At 38.2% G+C, this 22,261-nt stretch overlaps 1 protein-coding gene across 1 annotated transcript in view; it reads left to right on the top strand.

Moving 5' to 3' along the window:
* The window catches only part of cep170.S (centrosomal protein 170kDa S homeolog), a 97,392-nt gene extending 83,310 nt beyond the window's left edge, over positions 1 to 14,082 (top strand). Inside the window, exons 14-18 of the mRNA XM_018265340.2 lie at positions 4,958 to 5,125; positions 7,978 to 8,066; positions 8,784 to 8,877; positions 10,277 to 10,328; positions 12,148 to 14,082. Coding sequence (XP_018120829.1) covers positions 4,958 to 5,125; positions 7,978 to 8,066; positions 8,784 to 8,877; positions 10,277 to 10,328; positions 12,148 to 12,416 — 672 coding nt within the window. The 3' untranslated portion in view covers positions 12,417 to 14,082. The remainder of the gene's footprint in view (positions 1 to 4,957; positions 5,126 to 7,977; positions 8,067 to 8,783; positions 8,878 to 10,276; positions 10,329 to 12,147) is intronic.
* Positions 14,083 to 22,261: the final 8,179 nt, after the last annotated feature.

Below are 22,261 nucleotides of genomic sequence, written 5' to 3'. Positions count from 1 at the left end.
TCAATGAAGAAAGGAAGCTGAGGATCAGGATGTTTCAGAACAGGAGCGGAAGAAAAGGATTTTTTCAATGATTCAAATGCTTCCTTGGCTTGTGAAGACCAGCAGTCGGGTTTCCCACCTTTGCGGATGAGAGCCAAAATAGGAGAAATTCTGGAAGAGAAGCCTTTGATGAACTGCCTATAATAATTGGCAAAGCCGATGAACCACTGTATGGCTTTGGTGCTTGTAGGAAGCGGCCACTCTTGAATGGCGGAAATCTTGACCGGATCCATTTCAAATCCCAGTGGAGAAATTATATAACCAAGGAACGAAATTTTGGAGGTTTCAAATGAACATTTCTCCAGCTTGGCATAAAGTGTGTTCTTCCTTAAACGAGAGAGAACCTCCCGAACATGAACTCTGTGTTCAACCAGATTTTTGGAAAAGACGAGTATATCATCTAAATAAACGACTACATTAACACCAAGCAGATCTCTAAAAATGTCATTAACAAACTCCTGGAAGACCGCGGGCGCGTTGCAGAGCCCGAACGGCATGACAAGATATTCATAGAGACCGTCTCGGAAAGCGGTCTTCCACTCGTCGCCCTCCCGGATTCTGATCAAATTGTATGCACCTCTGAGATCTAGCTTGGTGAAGATATGTGCTCCTTTGAGTTGGTCGAAGAGCTCAGTGATAAGGTGTAGCGGATACCGGTTCTTCGAAGTGATTTTATTGAGACCCCGGTAGTCAATGCAAGGTCGAAAAGTGCTGTCTTTTTTCTCTACAAAGAAGAATCCGGCCCCGGCTGGGGAGGAAGAAGGACGAATAAACGTGCTGCAGGTTTTTTTGAATGTAGTCCTTCATGGCTCTGGTTTCAGATGGAGACAGTGGGTAAGTACGGCCACGAGGAGGCATGGTACCAGAGAGAAGGTCAATGGCGCAATCATAGGGCGATGAGGAGGAAGGGTTTCGGCAGATTTTTTAGAAAACACATCACAAAAGTCTTGGTATGCTGGAGGAAGAGAGTGAAGATTTATTGAGACAGAGGATAATTTCTGTACTGTATTAGAGCTTAAACAGTTCTGCTGGCAATAAAGGCTCCAATGAGAAATCTGCCTTTTAACCCAATTGATGGTAGGATTGTGGAGCTGAAGCCAAGGCAACCCCAGGACTATAGGTGTGGAAGGACAGTTAATAATAAGAAAAGAAAGTCTCTCAACATGCATGGCTCCAACTGTAACAGAAAGTTATTGTGTGGCATGAGAGATGAACACTGTGGAGAGTGGTCTGTCGTCAATTGCCAGGACCCGGAGAGGGGTTGTCAAGGAGTGGAGAGGGATGCTGTGATGAATGGCGAAAGAGTGGTCAAGGAAGTTCCCAGCAGCGCCGGAATCCAGAAAAGCCAGAGATTCTCTTGGACGAGACTTGAAGCTGCACAGGAAGCAAAAAGCGATGAGAAGATTGATGGGGAGAAGGAACAATTCCGCCCAGGTGAGTCTCCCCAAACTTACCTAGGCGCGGAAGTTTCCCTGCTTCACTGGACAGTTAAAGGCGAAATGGGCCTTGCCTCCATAATACAGGCACAAACCGGCTGTGCGTCTGCGTAGTTTCTCCTCTTCGGATAAGCGGGCACCGCCAATTTGCATGGGCTCCTCAGTGGGGGTAGAAGGAACCGGGGCAGGTATACCAGGAAGCAACGGTCTCTGAAATCGTGGAGCCAGCTGTGGCTGGAATTTCTTGCTTCTCTCCCTGTCAGATTGGTGTTCCCGCATTCGAGTATCGATCTTAATGGCCAGAGCGATGAGATCTTCCAACAGCTCCGGGATATCGCGGGAGACCAAATCATCTTTGAGACGAATGGAGAGCCCCTGGTAGAAAGCCGCATGATAAGCATCATTGTTCCAGTTTGTTTCGGCCGCTATGGTATGGAAGTCGATTGCATATTCACTGACAGAATGACTCCCTTGGCGAGTTTGCAGCAGACGGGAAGAGGCTGTAGTAACTCGGCCAGGAGCATCAAAAGATGGTCCGAAAAGACTGGAGAAAGGAGTTACAGTCCTGAATGAGCGGAGAATTCTTCTCCCATAAAGGCGATGCCCATTCCAATGCTTTCCCTTGGAGATGGGAAATGACGAACCCCACTTTAGCTCGCTCAGATACATACAGTGAAGGTTGAAGTTCAAATTGTATCAGGCACTGATTAATGAAGCCCCGACAAGCCTGGGGGTCTCCGCTGTAGAGAGGTGGAGCAGGTACCTTAGGCTCAGGATTTGAAGCAGAAAATGGCACAGCAGGTGGAGCAGCCACAGCAGCGGACACTGGAGGGTTAATCGACAGCTTGTCCAAAATGGCCTCCAAGGCTTGGCCAAAATGAGTCTGCTGGGCCTCATAAGACTCCATGCGAGAAGCCAGCCCACGGAAGGCTCTTCCGAAGTCGGGTAGAGGTTGAGCTTCCTCGGAAGGGTCCATGGCCCGTGAATACTGTCAGGCCCGAAGGCTCAGTTTGAAGTAACGAACCAAGGAGGAAGCTTGCAGGTTTCCAAACACAGTTCACAGTACAAGATGGGGTCGAGAGAAAGAGTAGTCAGACGGGCAGAAGATCAGTTCAGGCAGCAAGTAGTCGTAAACAGGAACAGGCAGAGGTCGATATCAAGAATCCAAAACACTATAGTAGCACCCAGGAACACAATGAAGTAGAACCTATTCACGGGCAAAGGCAGTGGGTCTCAAACGTCCTTTTAAACTGATTTTTGGCACCAAAATGTGCGTAGTGACGTCACACGCTGACGCTGCACGTTTTGACGCTGGTGCAAATTCGCTGCGTCCAGACGAGGCGCCATTGCCAATTTCCCTCGTGGCCTGCCCTGGGCGCCGCCATTTTGGACGGAACGCCGGTGGGAATGGATGCGCTGGACCGCGCTCCTTACAGGCTGGAGTGACTGGGTATAGAACAGAACACTACTTTCTGCTTTTCAGCTCTATAATTCTGAATTAGTCAGTGACTTGAAGGGGGCCACATGTGGCATAACTGTTCAGTGAGTTTGCAGTTGATCCTCAGCATTCAGTTCAGATTCAAAAGCAACAGATATGGCCCATGTGGCCCCCTCAAGTCACTGATTGGTTACTGCTTGGTCACCAGGGTAACCAGTCAGTGGAAACCAAGAGAGCTGAAAAGCAGGAAGTAGTGTTCTGTTCTGTTATGTTACACATTCACATTTTGCCTGTGGACCTCCATTTTAAAAGTACAATTTTATTAAAAACAAATTATAATAGATATACATATTTATTATCAACACACACATATATATATTCTCCTCTTAAATGTCATCTTAAAGGGGATGTTTTGTAGAAATCTATAATCTTAACTAGGCTTTGGGGAATGATTTTAAGGTTATTTGTAATTGCAATGCATTACTTTTTTTTTATGGTTTTGAAGCTATAATAGCCATTATCCTGCCTGTCTATTGTATTTGTATTTCCCCGCAATCTGCTCAGTTCACTTGTAACGAAAACCTCATGGCCAGCGGCCATCTCATCTGCCTAACCCACCCACCAATGAAAAAACAGTAGCCAGTTATTTTTAAAGATAACATTTTCAAAAGCACACACAGCTGAGGGGGAGGCTCGGGAGAGAGGGAAAAGTCTAGCACAAGCAATGAAATAATTGCACAGTGACATAGCACTAGTTTACTAGTTTTTTATTCTCACTACACTTACCGAATCAGCGAGATCTCCTTGCGCTTGCTGCAATGCTTCCTGCTTTCTCTGACGGTGGTCATCCTAGCATTACAGCGAGGACTGCCTACTGTGTTTTCATTTGTGGGTGGTCGGCTTAGGTAGATGAGATGGCCACTGGAGGTGAGGTTTTCTTTCAAAGTGAACTGAGCAGATTGTGGGGCAATACACTGACAGGCAGGATAACGGCTAGTATAGCTTCAAAACTGTAAAAAAAACATTAATGCATTGCAATCACAAACAAAAAACCTTATAATCATTCCCCAAAGCCTAGGAAAGATTATAGATTTCGACCATAGATCCCCTTTAACTGCTTGTTGGAATCCTGTCCATCCTGATCCATTACAGAGCCATTCCTATATTACTGGACTGGCCCCACCCCAGGTTCTTGACATGATTATTTAGTCAGGACTAGTCTCAGCTCTTGAGACCTGGTAATATGTGTCTGCCACTTATTTGCTCTGGTTAGAATATGACTGTTTCTTGTGTGGACCTGGGCTGCCCTGATATTCTGCTCTGTGATAGAGCCAGTATTGAACATGCCATGTTTTTGAAAGAGAAACTAAGAAACTTCTGCTATTCACTGTATTGAATAAATTATTACAGTGTGTTGCTTGCCTGCTATTGCAGATCCATTTCCTCTGTAGTTTTGCTTAGTTTAAAGTTTATTTTCTGAAAAGTAAAGGCAAAGTTTGTATTAATTGCTTATCCACCAGTTCACTTATCTGCAACTTTTCTTCTGTACCAGTACAGGTTCCAGGTCTCTTTAAAGTAGCTTCCCCTAAGATACACAGAGAGAGATACTTTACATCACCACTAGCATAACAGTTTACACTGGGTCTATTCACTTCTTTGTTTCAAATCCATTTCTGTGAAGATATTACTCATTTTTGGTACTGTATTAGTTTAGCATTGTTTGAAGCACTGGGATAAAGACTTATTTCATTCCTTTCTGTGTTGTGCATATTTTGCATGATATATTAAGAGATTTGAATTAAAATAATTTCAAATCTTGGGTAAGAATGGGGTACACCAGTTAACAGCCAGTAAAGCAAGTTTAGCACAATCAAAAATTAGAATCTCTCCAAGTGAATGTAGACAGACTGGATAAAATGTGAAAATAATATAATGATTTTATTGTACTTGCATTGTACTTAAAACCATGTTGTCCTTTCAGTCAATATATATCTTTATTTATTACAAAAGATTGTCCTTTTTTTTCTTTTTGGTTATCTGTTAGCTGGTTGATCGAGTTTTTGATGAGAGTCTGAACTTTAGAAAGATGCCTCCTTTAATTCAGTCCAGAACAGCCGAGGGAAATTTTCGATCCAGTGACTTAAAATCTCAGCAGAAAGAAATTTCTGAACCTCAACCAATAACTAGAAGGAAAACCTGGAGCAGAGATGAAGTGAGTTTATAAAGTTATATTATATCTTAATATTTTGGTTTCTTTGACACAGCGGACAATTTACAGGGGTGGTTCATTTTACATTAACATTTAGTATGTTACAGAACGGCCATTTCTAAGCAACTCTTTTTCATTTTCTTTTTTTGATTATTTGCCTTCTGCTTCTGACTCTTTCCAGCTTTTATCATTCTCTCTCTCTCTCTATAAGGCTACAACTGTATTGTTATTACTACATTTTATTACTCATCTTACTATACAGGCCCTCTGCTATTCCAATCTTTTATTCACATTAATGCATGGTTGCTTAGGTAATTTGGACCCCAGTAACCAAATTGCTAAAACTACAAACTGCACAGCTGCTAACGAAAAGGCTGAATAACTCAAAAGACACAAATAATAAATGAAAACCAATTGCAAATTGCCTCAGAAAATCAGTCTCTACATTATACTAAAAGTTTACTCAAAGGTGGACAATCCCAAGTTCCCAGGATGTGGCATAACTGCTGTTTATGGCAATGTGAAAATCAGTGTACTGGCATTGAAAAAGCTGGCTCTGCAGTGTATAGTCACAGCTGCATGAACAGCGTTTTTAGATGTATTGTTCATAAATGTAAGGCAATGCAATTATTATTTAAAAATATGTAAGTCACTTATACCTTTAATTGGACTATGTTAGGTAAATCTAATTAGAAGAAAAGAGGATTCATCTTAAGATGCAGAAAGATTGCTTACAGTGAGAGCCGACACCAGAAAAATAACTTTTTTTTATATCTATAATAACATTCTTTGAATACTATTTATAATTTTGCCATAAATGTACTTGCCTGAGGCTTTTACGCTACCCTTCTTACCCCATGTTCCTCTATGAGGGGGCTCCCATATTTGTGAGAAGTAGTCCGTTAGCATTAGAAATTCTAACTGACAGGTTAAGAAAGGACAGTAGGGTTGGAAAAACAGTCAGGTTTAGGAACTTCAAGTAACAATTACTTACAAAAGCAGAAGTATCAGCGAAAAATGATCAACATGACCTATAGGTAACTTTTCATGTAGATTAATATTTAAAAAGAAAAATTTTAGTGTCAGATTGTTGTACTGGCAGATATATTACAGCTTTAAATTGTGCCTTTTTATAAAAATATAATTGCCCTCTTGTGGTCTAGAAGGATAACCCCAATCGGGCAAAATGAAAAATCTTTAGGCACGTTTCACTTAGGCAAGAAGTTTGAAAACCTGTGGCTTATATTAGCTATTGTGATGTAACTCTCCAATGGATAATAAAAATATCAAACCACAAAGTAGTATACCTGCAAATGCACAAAGCTTGGAGACAGAAAAGCTTAATCATAGGCAGTGCCAAATTGTTAGTCATACCTCCTTTCATTTTGCAACCCTTAGAGGCCGGGCTAAATCAAATTTTTATCACAAGTGGCATAACAAAGCAGACCCCATGCTTGCAGGGGAGGAGCTCTGTGTATTATATAACAAACTCACTAAAAATGTATGCTGGCATCGACGGTGTGGGCCAGTTGCATTGTGCACTGGGCCTCTCTGTATATTTTTGGCAGGGGAGCCCAGAGCTGTCGGTACACCCCTTCTCTATTTGCATTGTAAACAGAAACCTTTGGTTTTAAGTTTTCCCTTAAATATAGTTCTTCTGCCACATTTATGAAGTTGAGAACCTTTTCCTTTTGTAAATAACATGCACATGTTTATTGATTAAAATTTGAAATAAACATTAAATCATATAATTTTGTCTTCTTCGCTAGAAACCCATTTTACACAACCTTGCAGTTGTGTCCGGTACACAGGAAAAAGCTAGTAGATGTTTTTTGAAAAAGATAAAGCAGGGTGATAATTTAGCCTTATGAATTGCTGCATATAAGCCAGAATCTCCTGCATGCATTTAAATAAACTGCTAATTAACCATGAAAATGTAAATTTAATGTATCTAGTTTTAAAAGGGACCTGTCACTTTTATAATAATAGTATAATAATAGTGCTTAATAATAATAGTCCGTACCTGTTATAAAGGTATTTAAAAATATCTGCTGTCAATCATTGCCTGTCCCTCCTCTATTACTTTCCATTCTGCACTTCCTATATTTGACTGTACTTATCTTTCACTTCCCTTCTTACCATCTATAATATGTAGCCAATGCATGGGCAAGAGGTCCCCCATTCTGGAATATTGGGATGATGCAAAGCTTGCCTTTAAAGTATTCCCAAAATGGTCCCTGCCTGCTTGCTGTGATTTAAATAATGTATATAGTATATTTCCAGTGGCTAATACAAAATCATTTGGAATTATTTCTATTTTAATTGGGGTGAACCATATTTGGACTAGGCTCTTTCCTTTTTCAGCACAAAGTGAGGTCTGTACAAAATGGGTTTGCTGAAATTGGAGTGGAAAAACATGGCTGAGCTTTGACCTTTGAACAAGATTCCAACTAAAAGCCATGCCTGATCCAAAACATCCGTGCCCAACCTTCCTAATGCTGTTGTGGCTGCATGAATCAAGGTCATCCAATTATGTTCCAAAATCTAGTGGAAAGCCTTCCCAGAAGAGATATATTATAAATAATCCAACTTGATATTGATTCCCCAGGTTTGGAATTGGATGGTGTATAGGCAAGTGTCTGGATACTTTTTACCATATAGTGTAGGTAAAGCTCATTATTTAAGAACATTTGTGCAGGTGTTACCATAATTATTAAAATTTTTGGAGCAAATTAACAGAGGCTTTCTGATTATATATATTTTGGGTTTTTTTTCATAATGGGCAATGTATGCTGTTAATTTGTAAAATGAATGTTTTACTAGATATATAATTGTTTTTTTTTATTTAAATATAGGCTATGGGAGATAGTTTATTGCTCTCTTCGGTATTTCAGTTTTCTCGGAAATTAAGGCAAGCCATAGACAAAACGGCTAATAAAATAAGGTGGGTGTTACTTTTTGTTGGGGAATTTTGGTGTGTTATAGTCTAGATCAGTGATCCCCAACCAGTAGCTTGCGAGCAACATGTTGCTCGCCAACCCATTGGATGTTGCTCCCAGTGGCTTCAAAGCAGCTGCTAATTTTTGAATTTCAGGCTTGAAGGCAAGTTTTGGTTGCATACGAAATATGTGGGCTGCCAAACACAGTGTTTTGTAGGCTGCCAGTCCACATAATGCCAGTCCACATAAGGGCTAACAAATAATAGCAGTCCACATTTGGTACCCCAAGAAAACTTTGCTGTTATGTTGCTCTCCAACTTTATTTTTACATTGAATGTGGCTCACGGGTAAAAAAATGTTGGGGACCCCTGGTCTAGATGTATTTAGCTAGAAGAACATGCGTAATTTGTGTAGTTTAGATCTAGACATCTTGAAATTTTTATTTGTTTTATTTTACACACTTTAAGGGTTATATAACAAGAAATTATAATTTTGCAAAATAATTTAGTATCTGCAAATTCTAATATTTCTGCATTTGGGGAGCAAAAGAGAATGATTCATTAAAATAGTTTAAACTTTTATTGCTAATCTTTGCTTATTACAGGAAATAGTTTTGTATTATGCCTCGATAGACCATCAAAAGTGTATGCAGCATCCCCTAATAGTTCTATACCTGGAGTTTTCTATGCTATATATTAATGACTTTTTAATATTTGTTCTAGGATATTGTTTAAAGACAAGGAACGGAACTGGGATGAGATTGAAAAGAAATTACGTGCAGAAAGTGAAATTCCAGTTTTAAAAACCTCATGTGTGGTATGGAGCATTATCTCTATCTGTAATCAAAATGTCGTCATGAGTCCATAAAACTACACAATTTGTTTCTGTCCTACACAACCTTGGCACTTCTTTTAGTTCAGTATTCTAATCTTTGCCATGTAAACGGATTAACTGGTTAGCTTTAACTGCAGAAAGGATAGGCAAATGTCATATCCGTATTGTTGTAAACCTTATCTTTTTTTTGGGTAGTATGCCTTGTTAATTGGTATTGACTTTTAAAGTGGTAACATGCATTACAGGATGTATTTAGAATAAGTGGACCTTTTAACAACTGCTTCGTTCTCAGCCCTGCAACATTGGCTGTGACCCTGTGTACACGTCTAAACTGGCTGCAGAAATATGTCTCTCGAGATTTTTTTTAAAGGATAACTGTCTTGTGAGACAGTGCTAATGCACCCTTGGTTTGGTTGATTTTGGGAGTTTGAATTGCAGCATTTGATTATTTACAATCCCATCTTGGAGAGGTAGTCAGTATTGCAGGTTACACATGTGAAGCACGGCAGGTAGGAAGAATTTGACCACTTTAAGCATTTCCTCATTCCAAATGCTGAATGGCTGTTCTTTTTATCTGCCTGCTTGAATTATTTGGTGCTATGCATCTCTGTTATCTACAACTGCATTCCAATTGTCAATAATAAGATACCCTCCTATGTTGTGTTTATAGGAATCCTTGAACCCAAGTGCTGGGTGTCCAACGTATCTTATACCAGTGATATGTTAGTCGAAAAAAAGATTTTTTGATCATAAAAAAATATTTTTGGTTATACTGCTATCCTCAGGGCCGTGTGTCAAGACCAAGTTGTGATTTGGAACACCACAGATTTAAAAAAAACTACATGCCTCAGTCCTGCATAGGAAATCAGTGGAGTCTGCAGTTTGCATCAGGGCATGGGTGTTGGCACAAAAGTGATGTAGGTTTTGGTTCTGAAATAGTAGTAGTTCTATAACAGTAGTATAATAGTAATATAATAGTAGTATGATAATAGTAGTTCTGAAGTAGTTTGCAATTAGGCTTTTGTATTTGTGCATTTAGCTCTATTTCTGCAGAGTCCTTCAGTGTGAAATTTGAACTGCTTATTATTAGGGTCCCTTAACCCTGACGACCATATGAAATTGAGTTGTTGACTCAAATAAAAAAAAGTAACTAAAGGCGATGGTAAGTATTCTAGTTGCTAGTAGCAATGACTGTGGGAACCTCTATTCTAAATTAAAGGTCGAAGTGAGGAAGAACACACGGTAATAAAAACCAGCTAGCTCTAAACTTGGTTTAATCTATCCACATAAGAAAGCACAAAAGTGAATTTTGACGTAAACTAACCTTTAACTCTGGGTTAATGTGTTAAACATTTTAAATCATTATATTTTTATTTTTTAGGAAATATTATCAATATTTCAGGAGCTGAAGCGAGTTGAAAAACAGCTTCAAGGTATTTAAAAATGTTTCTTAGAAAATGTGAACATTCAACAGCAGGCATGTGAATATGGCTTAACTTTTAATAAGGACCATTAAAAATTGTTAGAACACCATTTATAATATATTGTTTTATTTAAATATTGAGTTTTGTTTTTTATATTAATATACATTTTATATTTGCTTATGGTTATGAATACTTGTAATTAAAGATGCACTAACTCCATAAATTCAATGTCATCATGTGACATTAAGGAAGTGGTTGTTGGACTATTAGAGGCACATTTATAAAAGTTTGGATTTATGTGAGTTTTTTTAAACTCTTTTAAATTTGAATATACTCGAAATTCAACTGGGGGTTATTTATAAAAAAAAAAAAAAACTTCTAAAACTTGGACTTATATTCCCGAGCCAAAAACTCGAATTAAAATCGAATATATTAAACTTGATTTGAGTTTTTTCCCAGAAAAAATCTACTACAGGTACTAAAGGCTACTAACATGTCCAAATTGGTTCCTGAATCTCTGAACTTGGCAGCTTTTAGGTGGCGAATAGTCTAATTCGAGTTCTTAAAGGGCCAGAGTGTGATAAATTTCAAAATTAAAATTAAAACTCGAATCAAGTTTGGATAATTCACAATTTGAGAGTTTTGACATTAAAAAAAATTCCAGTTCAAATGTTCAATTCGACCCTTAATAAATCTGGCCCTTAGACTTAAAGTCCCATCTTGGAGGCCCACCCTAGTTCATAAACAAGGCTACAGAGATAACAAAATATTATTCTGTTCAGTTATTCAGTATTTATTCCAAGTAAATATTGTACAGAAAATATGTTTTCAATCCATGTGTTGCTATATCAGGCTGGGCTTTCATGTGTATTGGGGTGATGCATTTTACTACAATTATACCCCTAACTGTTCTTCAGGATGATTCCCCCCCCCCCACACACACACACACACACACACACACACAATACAAAGCCTTCTTGCATAAAGAATTGGAATTTGGTTTGGCCTGGCACTAAGGATACTGAGAAATCCTGGCTACAAAGTTTTTTTTACAAAAAAGGTTATAGGAAAAAAAAAGGCAAAAGTAAAAAAGAAAGGCAAAAGTATGCAAAAGGTTTCCTCCTAATTACTCCTGAACATTCCATCAACATGTTGGTATTTTAATACATCCCTTTAGCTCGTGAGTCAATCAGATGGATACCAGAGCATATGGACAACCTAAAGGGAACAGGGGTGTTCAGGGAATGCCAGGATTTGACCCTCTTTACTGTTATTTTGGAAGGGACTGATTTACTAAAATAGGTTTAAAAAATTCTCCTTGAGAAAGCTTTTATTGTGAAACGCACATTGGCGAAACTCTGCCTTTTAGCTCTTTGAATTTTAATACTGCTCAACAAGCTTGAAGCAAATTTATACTTAATCCAGAAATGGTTGTAGTGGGGTGGTGATTTGGAAGCTGAGGTCATACCTTTCTCTCCTCTCCAAGAGTCCGTAGATTTGTGGTTTTGGAGGTTATAATGGCATCTCCAACAGTTTAGGGCTAGTTAATAATTTAAAACCACAGTCCCGGTCACTCTGCCTTCTCCATCTTTATGGTGTCCCAGGGATAAAAATCCATACGCAGTAGAAATTGGGACAACTCCACCTCTCTATTTCATTTCCCCCTATATCCTATGAATCTGAGTAGATTGGTTTAATAATTTATCCTTACTTTTAATGGTCACTAATTCTGGTTTATGCTATCATAATTAATTTGGGATGAGAATTTAATTACTGTTTATTAGGACTGCACTTTACATTAATTGTTTGTTTTGTTTTTTTATTTAAGTGATCAACACCATGATTGATCCAGATGGAACTTTGGAAACACTAAACATATTGGGGTTCAGCAACTCAGTATCTCCTGTTGAGACAAAGCAAAATCAAAGCCGCATTCTTTGTTCTGCACGTTCTTCAACACCATTGTTGCAATCAGAAACGAGGACAAATATAACCACTGTTTCCTCTGAATTTAGTGCTGAATCTGTTCCTGATTTTGCTATACATTTTAATAGGTTTAATCCGGATGGTAAAGAAGATACTACATCACATGAATAAAACCATTACTAGTAATTTTTCATTTGTGTGGTGAAATACCACAGAGACCTTTTTTACCCAAAATTTTTAATGTATTTTAACATACATCCCTTTAACCTTTTAGTTTTCCAAAACCTTCCATTCATAAAATGATGAACGTTAACTGATGCCCATGGTATTGGCACTGATAATTATGATTTGGTGTAATATCCCAGCCATAATAAAACCACAGGTCCCTTTACATCCTGGGAAACCACAGAAGGAAATAATTTGATTTTTTTTTCCCCAAATCATTGCACGAATACTGCTTGATTTTAAAAACTTAGACTAAGATTTTGTAACTGCTTCCAGACCACTACAAGGATGATCTTACCAATGCTAATACATACATTAAGATTATTAGCAAGTATTTCAACTAAATACTGTAATTGTCTCTCTTTTAAAAATAGAAGGTATCATACGTTATTCATTGTTGTAGCAGCTATTAGTTTTGTTTTCAGTTTTGACACTTAATACAAATGAAATGTAAACTGATACGGATATATTTATGGATTTTTATAGTTAACATTTTAAAGTGATTTCCTGAGAAACAATATTCTCCATGCAAGAATTGGCTTTATATGGGGCACGCCTACTGCATATGACTTACTTATTGGTCATAATTACAGCAATACTATTGTGTCTTTCTTCAATAACTTTAACTTACATAGAGAGAGAATTCACAGCACAAATCATCAACCTGGCTCATTATGTCAAATAGGGGCATCTACATCTCTCTGAAATATAGTGTCAAATCCAGGAAAAGTGGGTGACCATGATATTCAGCCTATAAATGTAATGTTTTAACCCATCAATTTCTATACACAATATATTAATTTATCCTAAAAGTAAACATTTTGAAACGTTTGGCTTTAATGTGAAATATTTTTTATTGTGTAACTTAAATAAATTGGTCAAAAGTCGGTGATTTTGATGTAATCAAGCCATTTTTACCTCCTATATTCTGTAAAAGTAAGAATATGTTTTTTTACACTTATACACTAATGTACCTTTATTAAGAATATTGTTGATGCTGCTTTATAAACCACCTATTTTTTCATATCAGCCATCACAATAAACACATACACACATTAAAAAGAAAAAACATACATAAAATACTATATCACTTAAAATGCATGGCTGGATGCAATTTAGCCATGCCAAATATGTTTTGTTTTTTTAAGTTGTTATTTTTTAATAAAAACCACCATGCTTAAAAAAATAATAATTAGATAAAGGTATACCTTTAAAATATGCTTGTCTACTCTAAATTATATTGTTTTAAAAAGTTTTTTCTTGATACTGACTAAACATTGACTGCAAAAAACTGAATAGATATGAGTATGTACCAATATTTTTTTATATTTGATGTTATTAAATTTGTAAACTTGTTTTTCCTATATGGCCAGAAAACATCAAATCCAATTAGGAAATATGTTTGTATTTTATTTATGCTTTTTTTTCCCCAATATGTGCAAGTACATTTGCAACTCTCACTGAGAAACATTTATACAAAACCAAACACACAGATAAGTAAGTATGTGGGTACTTTGTAAGATAATATTATTATAGTTCCATCAACAAAACACTTATTATTTTTGCTTTTATACAAATTTGTGTTCTGTATTAAATATTTATGGTAATGTTACATTACACTTGTTTTTTGTATTCCTTCTTTAGTTTTATTTATTTTTATCATCAAATTGTATGTTTATTTTTGTCCATATTTGCAACCTCTTAAAATATGAAATAGTTGTATAGTAAATGGTATACTTACAATAATGAGTGTAATTGATGGTCTAGTGCCTCCTGTTATCAATATACATCAAATATACATCTGTATAATTATATTTCACAGCAAGTTTATTTTATTCCCTGATATATTACAAAATATCATTAGTTTAGTATACTATATGTACACAAACAGAGTGTTTACAGAAAAAGATTTAGACCTATATTTAGCATGTTTTAAGAATATTCACTTAGTGGGATTAGTAAACTATTTATATGATTTGATTTAATCATGAAAAACAGGGAAGTAAGCTTAAAGGAGATCTAAACCCCTTACCAAAAGCCCCCCTAAACTTGCAGGCATTGCCCTACTCCCCTCAATGTGCTTTAGTGGGGCTTTAGTTCTCTTTAATATTTTCTTATTTAAGTAATCTTCCAAGGTCTCATTTGAAGCAGTACTAAAGTTGCAATGAAATACCCAGCTGGTTGCATTCATTACTGTTTTGTATAGTGTAGTACAGGTATAGGATCCCTTATCCGGAAACCCGATATCCAGAAAAATTACGGAATGGCTGTCTCCCATAGACTCCATTTTATCCAAATAATCCAAATTTTTAAAAATGATTTCCTTTTTCTCTGTAATAATAAAACAGTAGCTTGTACTTGATCCCAACTAAGATATAATTAATCCTTATTGGAAGCAAAACCAGCCTATTGGCAGTGCTTTTTTTTTATAGGAACATACATTTTTTTACCATAAATTTTGTAAGGCTCCATTATTAGGAGAATGGAATTGACTCAATCCTCACCAAGTTTGCAAGCAAACTAGTGGGCAGGCAAATATGATTATTATGCATTTTCTAATTTTGGCTGTTTTTAAGATATTTGCATTTTAGACTTTATAACAGTATTATTTCTCATTGGAGACTCTTCAACCCTAGGGTTAACTGAATTAAGAACATGCATAAATTAATCCATAGACAGTTTGGATACATGACATTGTGGGCTTTTAAAGAAAGCTGTTGAGCTGAAGTTTCCCTAACAGTTTAAAACTGTGAATATAACTTTAACTTCTATAACTTTAAATATAGAACATTAATATAAACTGTAAAAGTGCTCCGAAGTTCTCAGTTTACATTAATATATGTTTTTGAGCATATATCCCCATTAAGATTGTATGGTTATGTAAAAGTTGTGAAATTATGCATGTACATCAAATTATTTTCTTTTATGTATGAATAACTTTATTTGTAATGAGCTGTGAAGGAGCTGCAGCGCTGTACAGTGCATAAAAGTACAATATAGAACCAGGCTGCAGGTTGATCATGGATACCAATTCAATGGAGATCTTGCATTTCTTAAAATATAAGAATTAAGAATCATATTACATGCACCAGTACACATGTGGTGTATAAAACTGTCCCCTGTCACCATTCTGCAGAGGGTTGTACAGAGAGGGGTCCGAGGGCATTAAAATATGTCTCCGGTTTCTTCCTCTTTTATAGCCCCACATTGGTTTCCTACGTACCGTGTTAGGTAAGTTCTTATCACTTGATAGTACACTCCAATTTCTATTGCTTTTGAAGCAGTTGTATATTGTGATACTGTTTTATTATGACTAATGGTTTTATTAAACAATCCTTTTGCTTGATTAAGGGTACCGTCTAAAAGTTTGCATTTATAACCTCTTTGCAAGAATGTATCCTACAGTTAAGTCCATAAATATTTGGACAGAGACAACTTTTTTTGTTGATTTTGGTTCTGTACATTACCACAATGAATTCTAAATAAAACAACTCAGATTCAGTTGAACAAAAAGATTGCATAAATGTGAGGAACTAAAGCCTTTTTAACACAACTACTTAATTTCAGGAGCTCAGAAGTAATTAGACAAATTAAAAAACTGAAAATGAAATGATCATTTCTAATACTTGGTTGAAAACCATTTGCTGACAATGACAGCCTGAGGTCTTGAACTCATGGACTTCACCATATTCTGTTTCCTCCTTTTTAATGCTCTGCCAGGCCTTTACTGCAGTGGCTTTCAGTTGCTGTTTGTTTGTGGGCCTTTCTGTCTGAAGTTTAGTCTTCAACAAGTGAAATGCATGCTCAATTGGCTTCAGATGCGTTGAGAAGTTCTGAAGTTGTCAGATGCGTTGAGAAGTTCAGAAGTTGTCAGATGCGTTATCCAGTAATGTATTTGTTTTGGTTATACTTTGCCTTTTTAATAAAAGTAGTGGTTGTAGAAAGCAATAAGTGTGAACTCAGTCTTTTCACTTATTTATGAGTTGATTAATAGGGAAATATTTAACATAATATTTTACATAATTGGCATGAGCCAGCGATCTTTTCTGTACAATTTATCTGCCTTTTAAAGGGGGGCATTCAAAACAGTCTTTTTCCAGGTAAAAGTCAGTTAATTGAAAGAAAAAAGAACCTTTTATCTGTCAAATGTTTTCTACAACGCATTGAGGGCCAAGATGCAGAGATACTCAAGGCAACCAGGGTGAGACGCAGAGGTGTAAGATGTATATCACTTTTTGGGTATCAGGGTATCCAGACGGAGTCACTGCACAATATACCGAATGTAGTAATTTTGAACCTGTGATTGTAGAAAATAACAGCATGCTTGCTAGAATACATCACATGTGGATTCAATGTGAGAAGGGGAAATTGATAAGAGATTTTGTTTTAAGAAAGAGAAACTTCAGTTACAAAATTGTATGAAATTGCTGTTGTCCATTAAGAATCAGATTAATAGAGCAATTTTGGGGCATCTTCCAATTGCTACAGTTGCTGAAAACAGCACAGGAACTGGGAATTGTGTGTCCTGTGGTTTGAATTCAGAATGTCAGCACATTGCAAAATAATTTAGTAGAAAAAGGTGAACTAATTGCAGCCCTCAGAAGTAGTTTGAATACACATTGTGCTATAGCCCCAGTTACACTGCATAGGGAAGAGGAAGAAGAAAGTGCTGCACCTAAACTAACACCACAAAGGAAAAAAAGTACAAAAGCAACATTAGGCTTTTTAACAGAAACAAAGTCATCTAGGTCTGAGGAAAAGGAGAGAGTAGAATCACATGCATTTACAACTATATTACGCCAGCAGGATAGAGACAAAGTAGTGAAACAACTAGTTAAAGTAAAGCCTCTCTTCCCACAATATGATTTTAAACTGGATGTTTTGTCAATCGTCCAATTTTAAAACATCTGTAAAACAATAAATGTTATCTCCTTGAGAAGCATGTATTTTGCTTAAAATGTGGATTCCTGGCAGCCTTGCATCTAGGCTGGAACCTCCTAGTAGTTGTCTAGTAAATATGGATGGAGATTGATTAAGAGAGACTGCCTGGGGTACAGAAGGAGACAGATTAAGAGCTATTTGTAAGTTGGTAACTGGAGAGAAAGATTTGGATAGCCATTCCTTGGCTGAAATGAAAGTTTCCTTATCAGATGACCCTTGGGTATTTGCATCTAAATTTGAGAAAGTATACAGACTTAAGGTGGCCATACACGGGCTGATAAAAGCTGCCGACAGACCGCGTCGGCAGCTTATTGGCCCGTGTATGGGGCCCCCCGACGGGCTTCACCGATCGAGATCTGGCCGAAAGTCGGTCAGATCTCGATCCGATGGGACAAAAAATCCCGCCGGATCGCGGCTGCATCTATTCGTTGGTGCGGTCCCGCGATCCGACCGCCGATCCATCGTTAGGATCCTAGGGCCCACGATCGGATCAGCCCGATATTGCCCACGTCAAGGTGGGCATATCGGAGGGAGATCCGCTCGTTTGGCGACATTGCCAAACGAGCGGATCTCTCAGTGTATGGGCACCTTTACACACAGAGTACCACCAGCTCAAGAACCAGGAATACAAATGATGGCAGAAGAAAAGGATTCTGTAGATGGTGTTTTATCTGTAATTGGGAAAGCATGGCAGAGTCTTTTAAAAAAAAAAAAAGGGATGGCAGGAACTCGCAGAATTGCTGTTGTGGCTACCAATGAAGGAAAGTATAATGGTGATATTTTCTTCAAGGGTAATTGTCACTATTGCAGTAAGTATGGACATAGGCTTAAGGACTGTAGAAAGTTACTTCAGGATTGTAGAAAGTCTGAGGGAAGGAAATTAAACAGTTCTACACTCCTGAGATAAAGTAATCATTGGGGATCAGGTTACAGTGGCAGGCACACACTAGGAAAAACAGGCCAGGAGTACAACACAAGGAAACAAAGGAATAGTTTTACTGGAAGGCCTAATGTTAATTTGTATGTGTCTGCACAGGAGGCACTTAAAATGATGAATGTTGAAGGAGGGGTACAAGTTCAGGTATATCACAGGGATAAACTTCCTCTCACATCACCTTCTGATTGACAATCACTGTCCCCTGTTGATATGGTTCCTATTTGTAATATCTACAGGGACCATTTGGACACCCCTATATTAATGGGATTGTAGGTGGTTATCGCACCAAACTTCTTGATATTGGGGCATCGGTAGCTTTAACAGATTTACCACTTTATCCTCCAGATGGAGCAAAACATACTTTCCTAGTAGGACATGGGGGCTCCCAGTCAAGAGCTTTTCTTATTCCAAAAGTATCCTTAACACTAGGTGCTAATTGGAATAAAGAAATTTCTATCTGGCAAACAAAATACAGAGGGCACTATACTTGGCGCAGATGTGATGAGATCAGAAGGAACGATTTGTGTAACAATGTGCTGTGGAGAGATACAAGAGGGAGGAAGCCTGAGGTGAATCCTCACTAAGTTCGGTAGCATCCATATCTCAGGTTTCAGAAGAAAGAGTGTGGCCAGACACTGGAGATAAAACTGCACTAACCAGATTGGTTGGAGATTTGAGATGTGCTCAACTTAAAAATGATTGTGGGATTTTAAAAGAAAGTGAAATTACTGTGGTGGGACCAGATCCACCTCAAAGGCAATATCACATACCAAATGAAGCTACAGAATCAGTTGGTCAAATTCTAGATCAATTGGAAGACTAAGGGATAGTTAGGAAGTGTTCTTCATCAAATAACTCCTATTTGGCCAGTGAAAAAACCTAATGGGACATGGCGTCTTTGTGTCGATTATAGAATATTAAACAAAATGACACAACCAGTGACAAATATAGTTGCATCAACTCCTGAGATTACATCAAATTTAAATGCCTCCTGTAAATGGTTTTCAGTTACAGACATTTCAAATGGATTCTGGAGTATTAAAATAGTCCCAGAATGCCAATACAAGTTTACATTTAGGGGTACACAATACACGTTCACTTCTTTACCTCAGGGCTATAAAAGTAGTCCCACATTTTTCCATCAGGGTCTTTCTGAGGTATAATTTTCATCACCAGGGAGCATTATTCAATATGTAGATGACTCCGGTTACAGACAGAAACAGTTGAAAGACATTTGGGGGCCAATTCATTAACTTCGAGTGAAGGATTAGAAGTAAAAAAAAACTTCGGATTTCGAAGTGTTTTTTTGGCTACTTCGACCAGCGAATGGGCTACTTCGACTTCGAATCAAATGATTCGAACTAAAAATCATTCGACCATTCGATACTCAAAGTACTGTCTCTTTAAAGGGATCCTGTCATTCCAGCAGACTTCTGCACTGAAATCCATTTCTCAAAAGAGGTGGCGAACTAGGGGGTCGAAGTTTTTTCTTAAAGGGATACTGTCATGGGAAAAAAAAAATTTCAAAATGAATCAGTTAATAGTGCTGCTCCAGCAGAATTCTGCACTGAATCCATTTCTCAAAAGAGCAAACAGATTTTTTTTTTTTTTTAAACTGACAAGTTTTATTGAATAGCAAAGCAGTACCATCACAAGCGAGAGGGCATCCACAACATGTGGTATCCCACTCCCAACATTGGCATAATCATACAAAAACAGTGGATGTGATAAAAAAATAAAATAGGAAGAAAAGGGACAAAAGCAAAAAGAAAGGGACGGGGGGAAAGGAAAAGTAAATAAAAAGAACATGTCACCTGGCATAACAGTAGGAATAGCTAAGAGAAAACCAAATAAATAAACATACATGGCGGTGGGGTACTGTGCAATGTGCAATCAAATAGAGCATGTACAAGCCAAATGTATAGACAATGACTAACCAAATCGGACCCCTCATCAGGCCTGCAGGGCCGCAAATAAAGCGGGATCAAGCTCGTATGCCACCCAGGGAAGCCATATTTTATTAAATGCGTCCAGATCATTTTTCAAAGTATATGTAAGTTTCTCATTAGTAGCAATAGAGATGATCTTTGCTTTCAGAGAATCTAGGGGTAAGTCCGGTTTTTTCCAGCGTCCTGCAACAATCAATCTAGCGGCCATTAAGACATGCTGACTCAGTCTATGGGCCGAGTTATCAAACGTAGGTGGTTTTTTACCAAGTAACATCACTAGCGGGTCCTTAGGGAATGGAACATGAAAAACTCCAGAGAGAAGAGTGGCCACAGCGTCCCAGAAGCGAGACACCACGGGACATGTCCACCATATATGAAGTAACGACCCCGGATCGGGGCAACCACGATAACATTGTGGGTTACATGCAGGATAAAATTTGTGTAGCCTTGTAGGGACCAGGTAAGTCCTATGGAGCAACTTAATAGAGGTCTCTCTAACAGTCACACAAGTGCTCCCTTTATGGGCGGTCAAGCTGCAATGTGACCATTGTGCAGGCGTAAGTGTCATAGCTAGATCTGCTTCCCATTTCAGCATAAATCCCAATTTTTGGTGTTGTTGAGGAGGGTGGTTCAAAAGCTGATATAAGGTACTGAGGACACCCGGCTGCAGAGGGCTCTGAGCACTAATGGTTTCCAGTGCCGTAGACGTAAAGGAGCCTGAGGCAGTCTTCCGTAGTTGTCGCCTAGCAAAATGGAGCAATTGCGTGGCTTGAAAACCTTCACTCAAAGGAGGAGCATAAGCGTCCAGGAGCTGTTGCTGGGAGAGGGGCTTCCCTAGTCTCGTCAGTGACTGAAGGGTGGTAACTCCACTTGAAGACCACCATGCAAATTGACGTCTGGACAGGCCTGGTGGATAGTCCGGGTTATTCAGTAAAGGCGTTAAAAGTGATGGAGTCGACATCAGGTGAAATCTATTCCGCAGCATATTCCACAATCGCAACATGTCTAGTGTAATCGGTGAGGGGTCCGAGAGGCTAGAGAATGGTATCCGCGGTAGCCAGAGTAGATGGCGAGATAAATACGGGTACAAGAGGTCATCTTCTAACTGTACCCAAAGTGGGGCCATAGGACCAGCATGTAATGTAGGAAGCTGTGCCAGCAGGGCCGCCCAATAGTATTTCACAAGATGCGGCACCGCCAATCCACCATTAGCTTTGTGGAGGTGCATCGTTTGCCTTGAAATCCGAGGGTGTTTGTGTTGCCAAATAAAGGCATGGATTCTGGATTGTAGAGCGTGCAAATCCGGTAGAGGTACTCTAATTGGGAGCGTCCTAAACAAATAGAGGAGTTTAGGGAGCAACACCATCTTAACACAGTGAATCCGACCGATCCACGAAATTTTATGCTTGTCCCATTTCAACAGATCTTGAGTCAAAGTATGTAGCATTGGTCTAAAGTTAGCTCTATATAGAGAGGTGATCCGGCTAGTTATCTTAATACCTAAATACTGCAGAGAGTCAGTCCTAACATGAAAACCAAAATTAAGTTCTATCAGTTTAACGACATGCATTGGCACATTACAGGGCAGCATTTCAGACTTATCGAGGTTAACCTTGAGACCAGATACATTGGCGAAGTCGAGTAAGGAGTTCTGTAGGTTAGGGAGAGAAGTGAGTGGGTTTTTACATGCAGCAACAGATCATCGCAAACAGATTTTTTTATATTCAATTTTGAAATCTGACATGGGGCTAGACATTTTGTCAATTTCCCAGCTGCCCCCAGTCATGTGACTCGTGCCTGCACTTTAGGAGAGAAATGCTTTCTGGCAGGCTGCTGGTTTTCCTGCCTGCACTTTAGGAGAGAAATGCTTTCTGGCAGGCTGCTGGTTTTCCTTCTCAATGTAACTGAATGTGTCTTAGTGGGACATGGGTTTTTACTATTGAGTGCTGTTCTTAGATCTACCA

The sequence above is a fragment of the Xenopus laevis genome, chromosome 5S, assembly GCF_017654675.1.
Source record: "Xenopus laevis strain J_2021 chromosome 5S, Xenopus_laevis_v10.1, whole genome shotgun sequence".
Classification (NCBI taxonomy): domain Eukaryota; kingdom Metazoa; phylum Chordata; class Amphibia; order Anura; family Pipidae; genus Xenopus; species Xenopus laevis.
The sequence above is the reverse complement of the archived record's forward strand: the minus strand, read 5'-3'. Positions and strand labels throughout refer to the sequence as shown.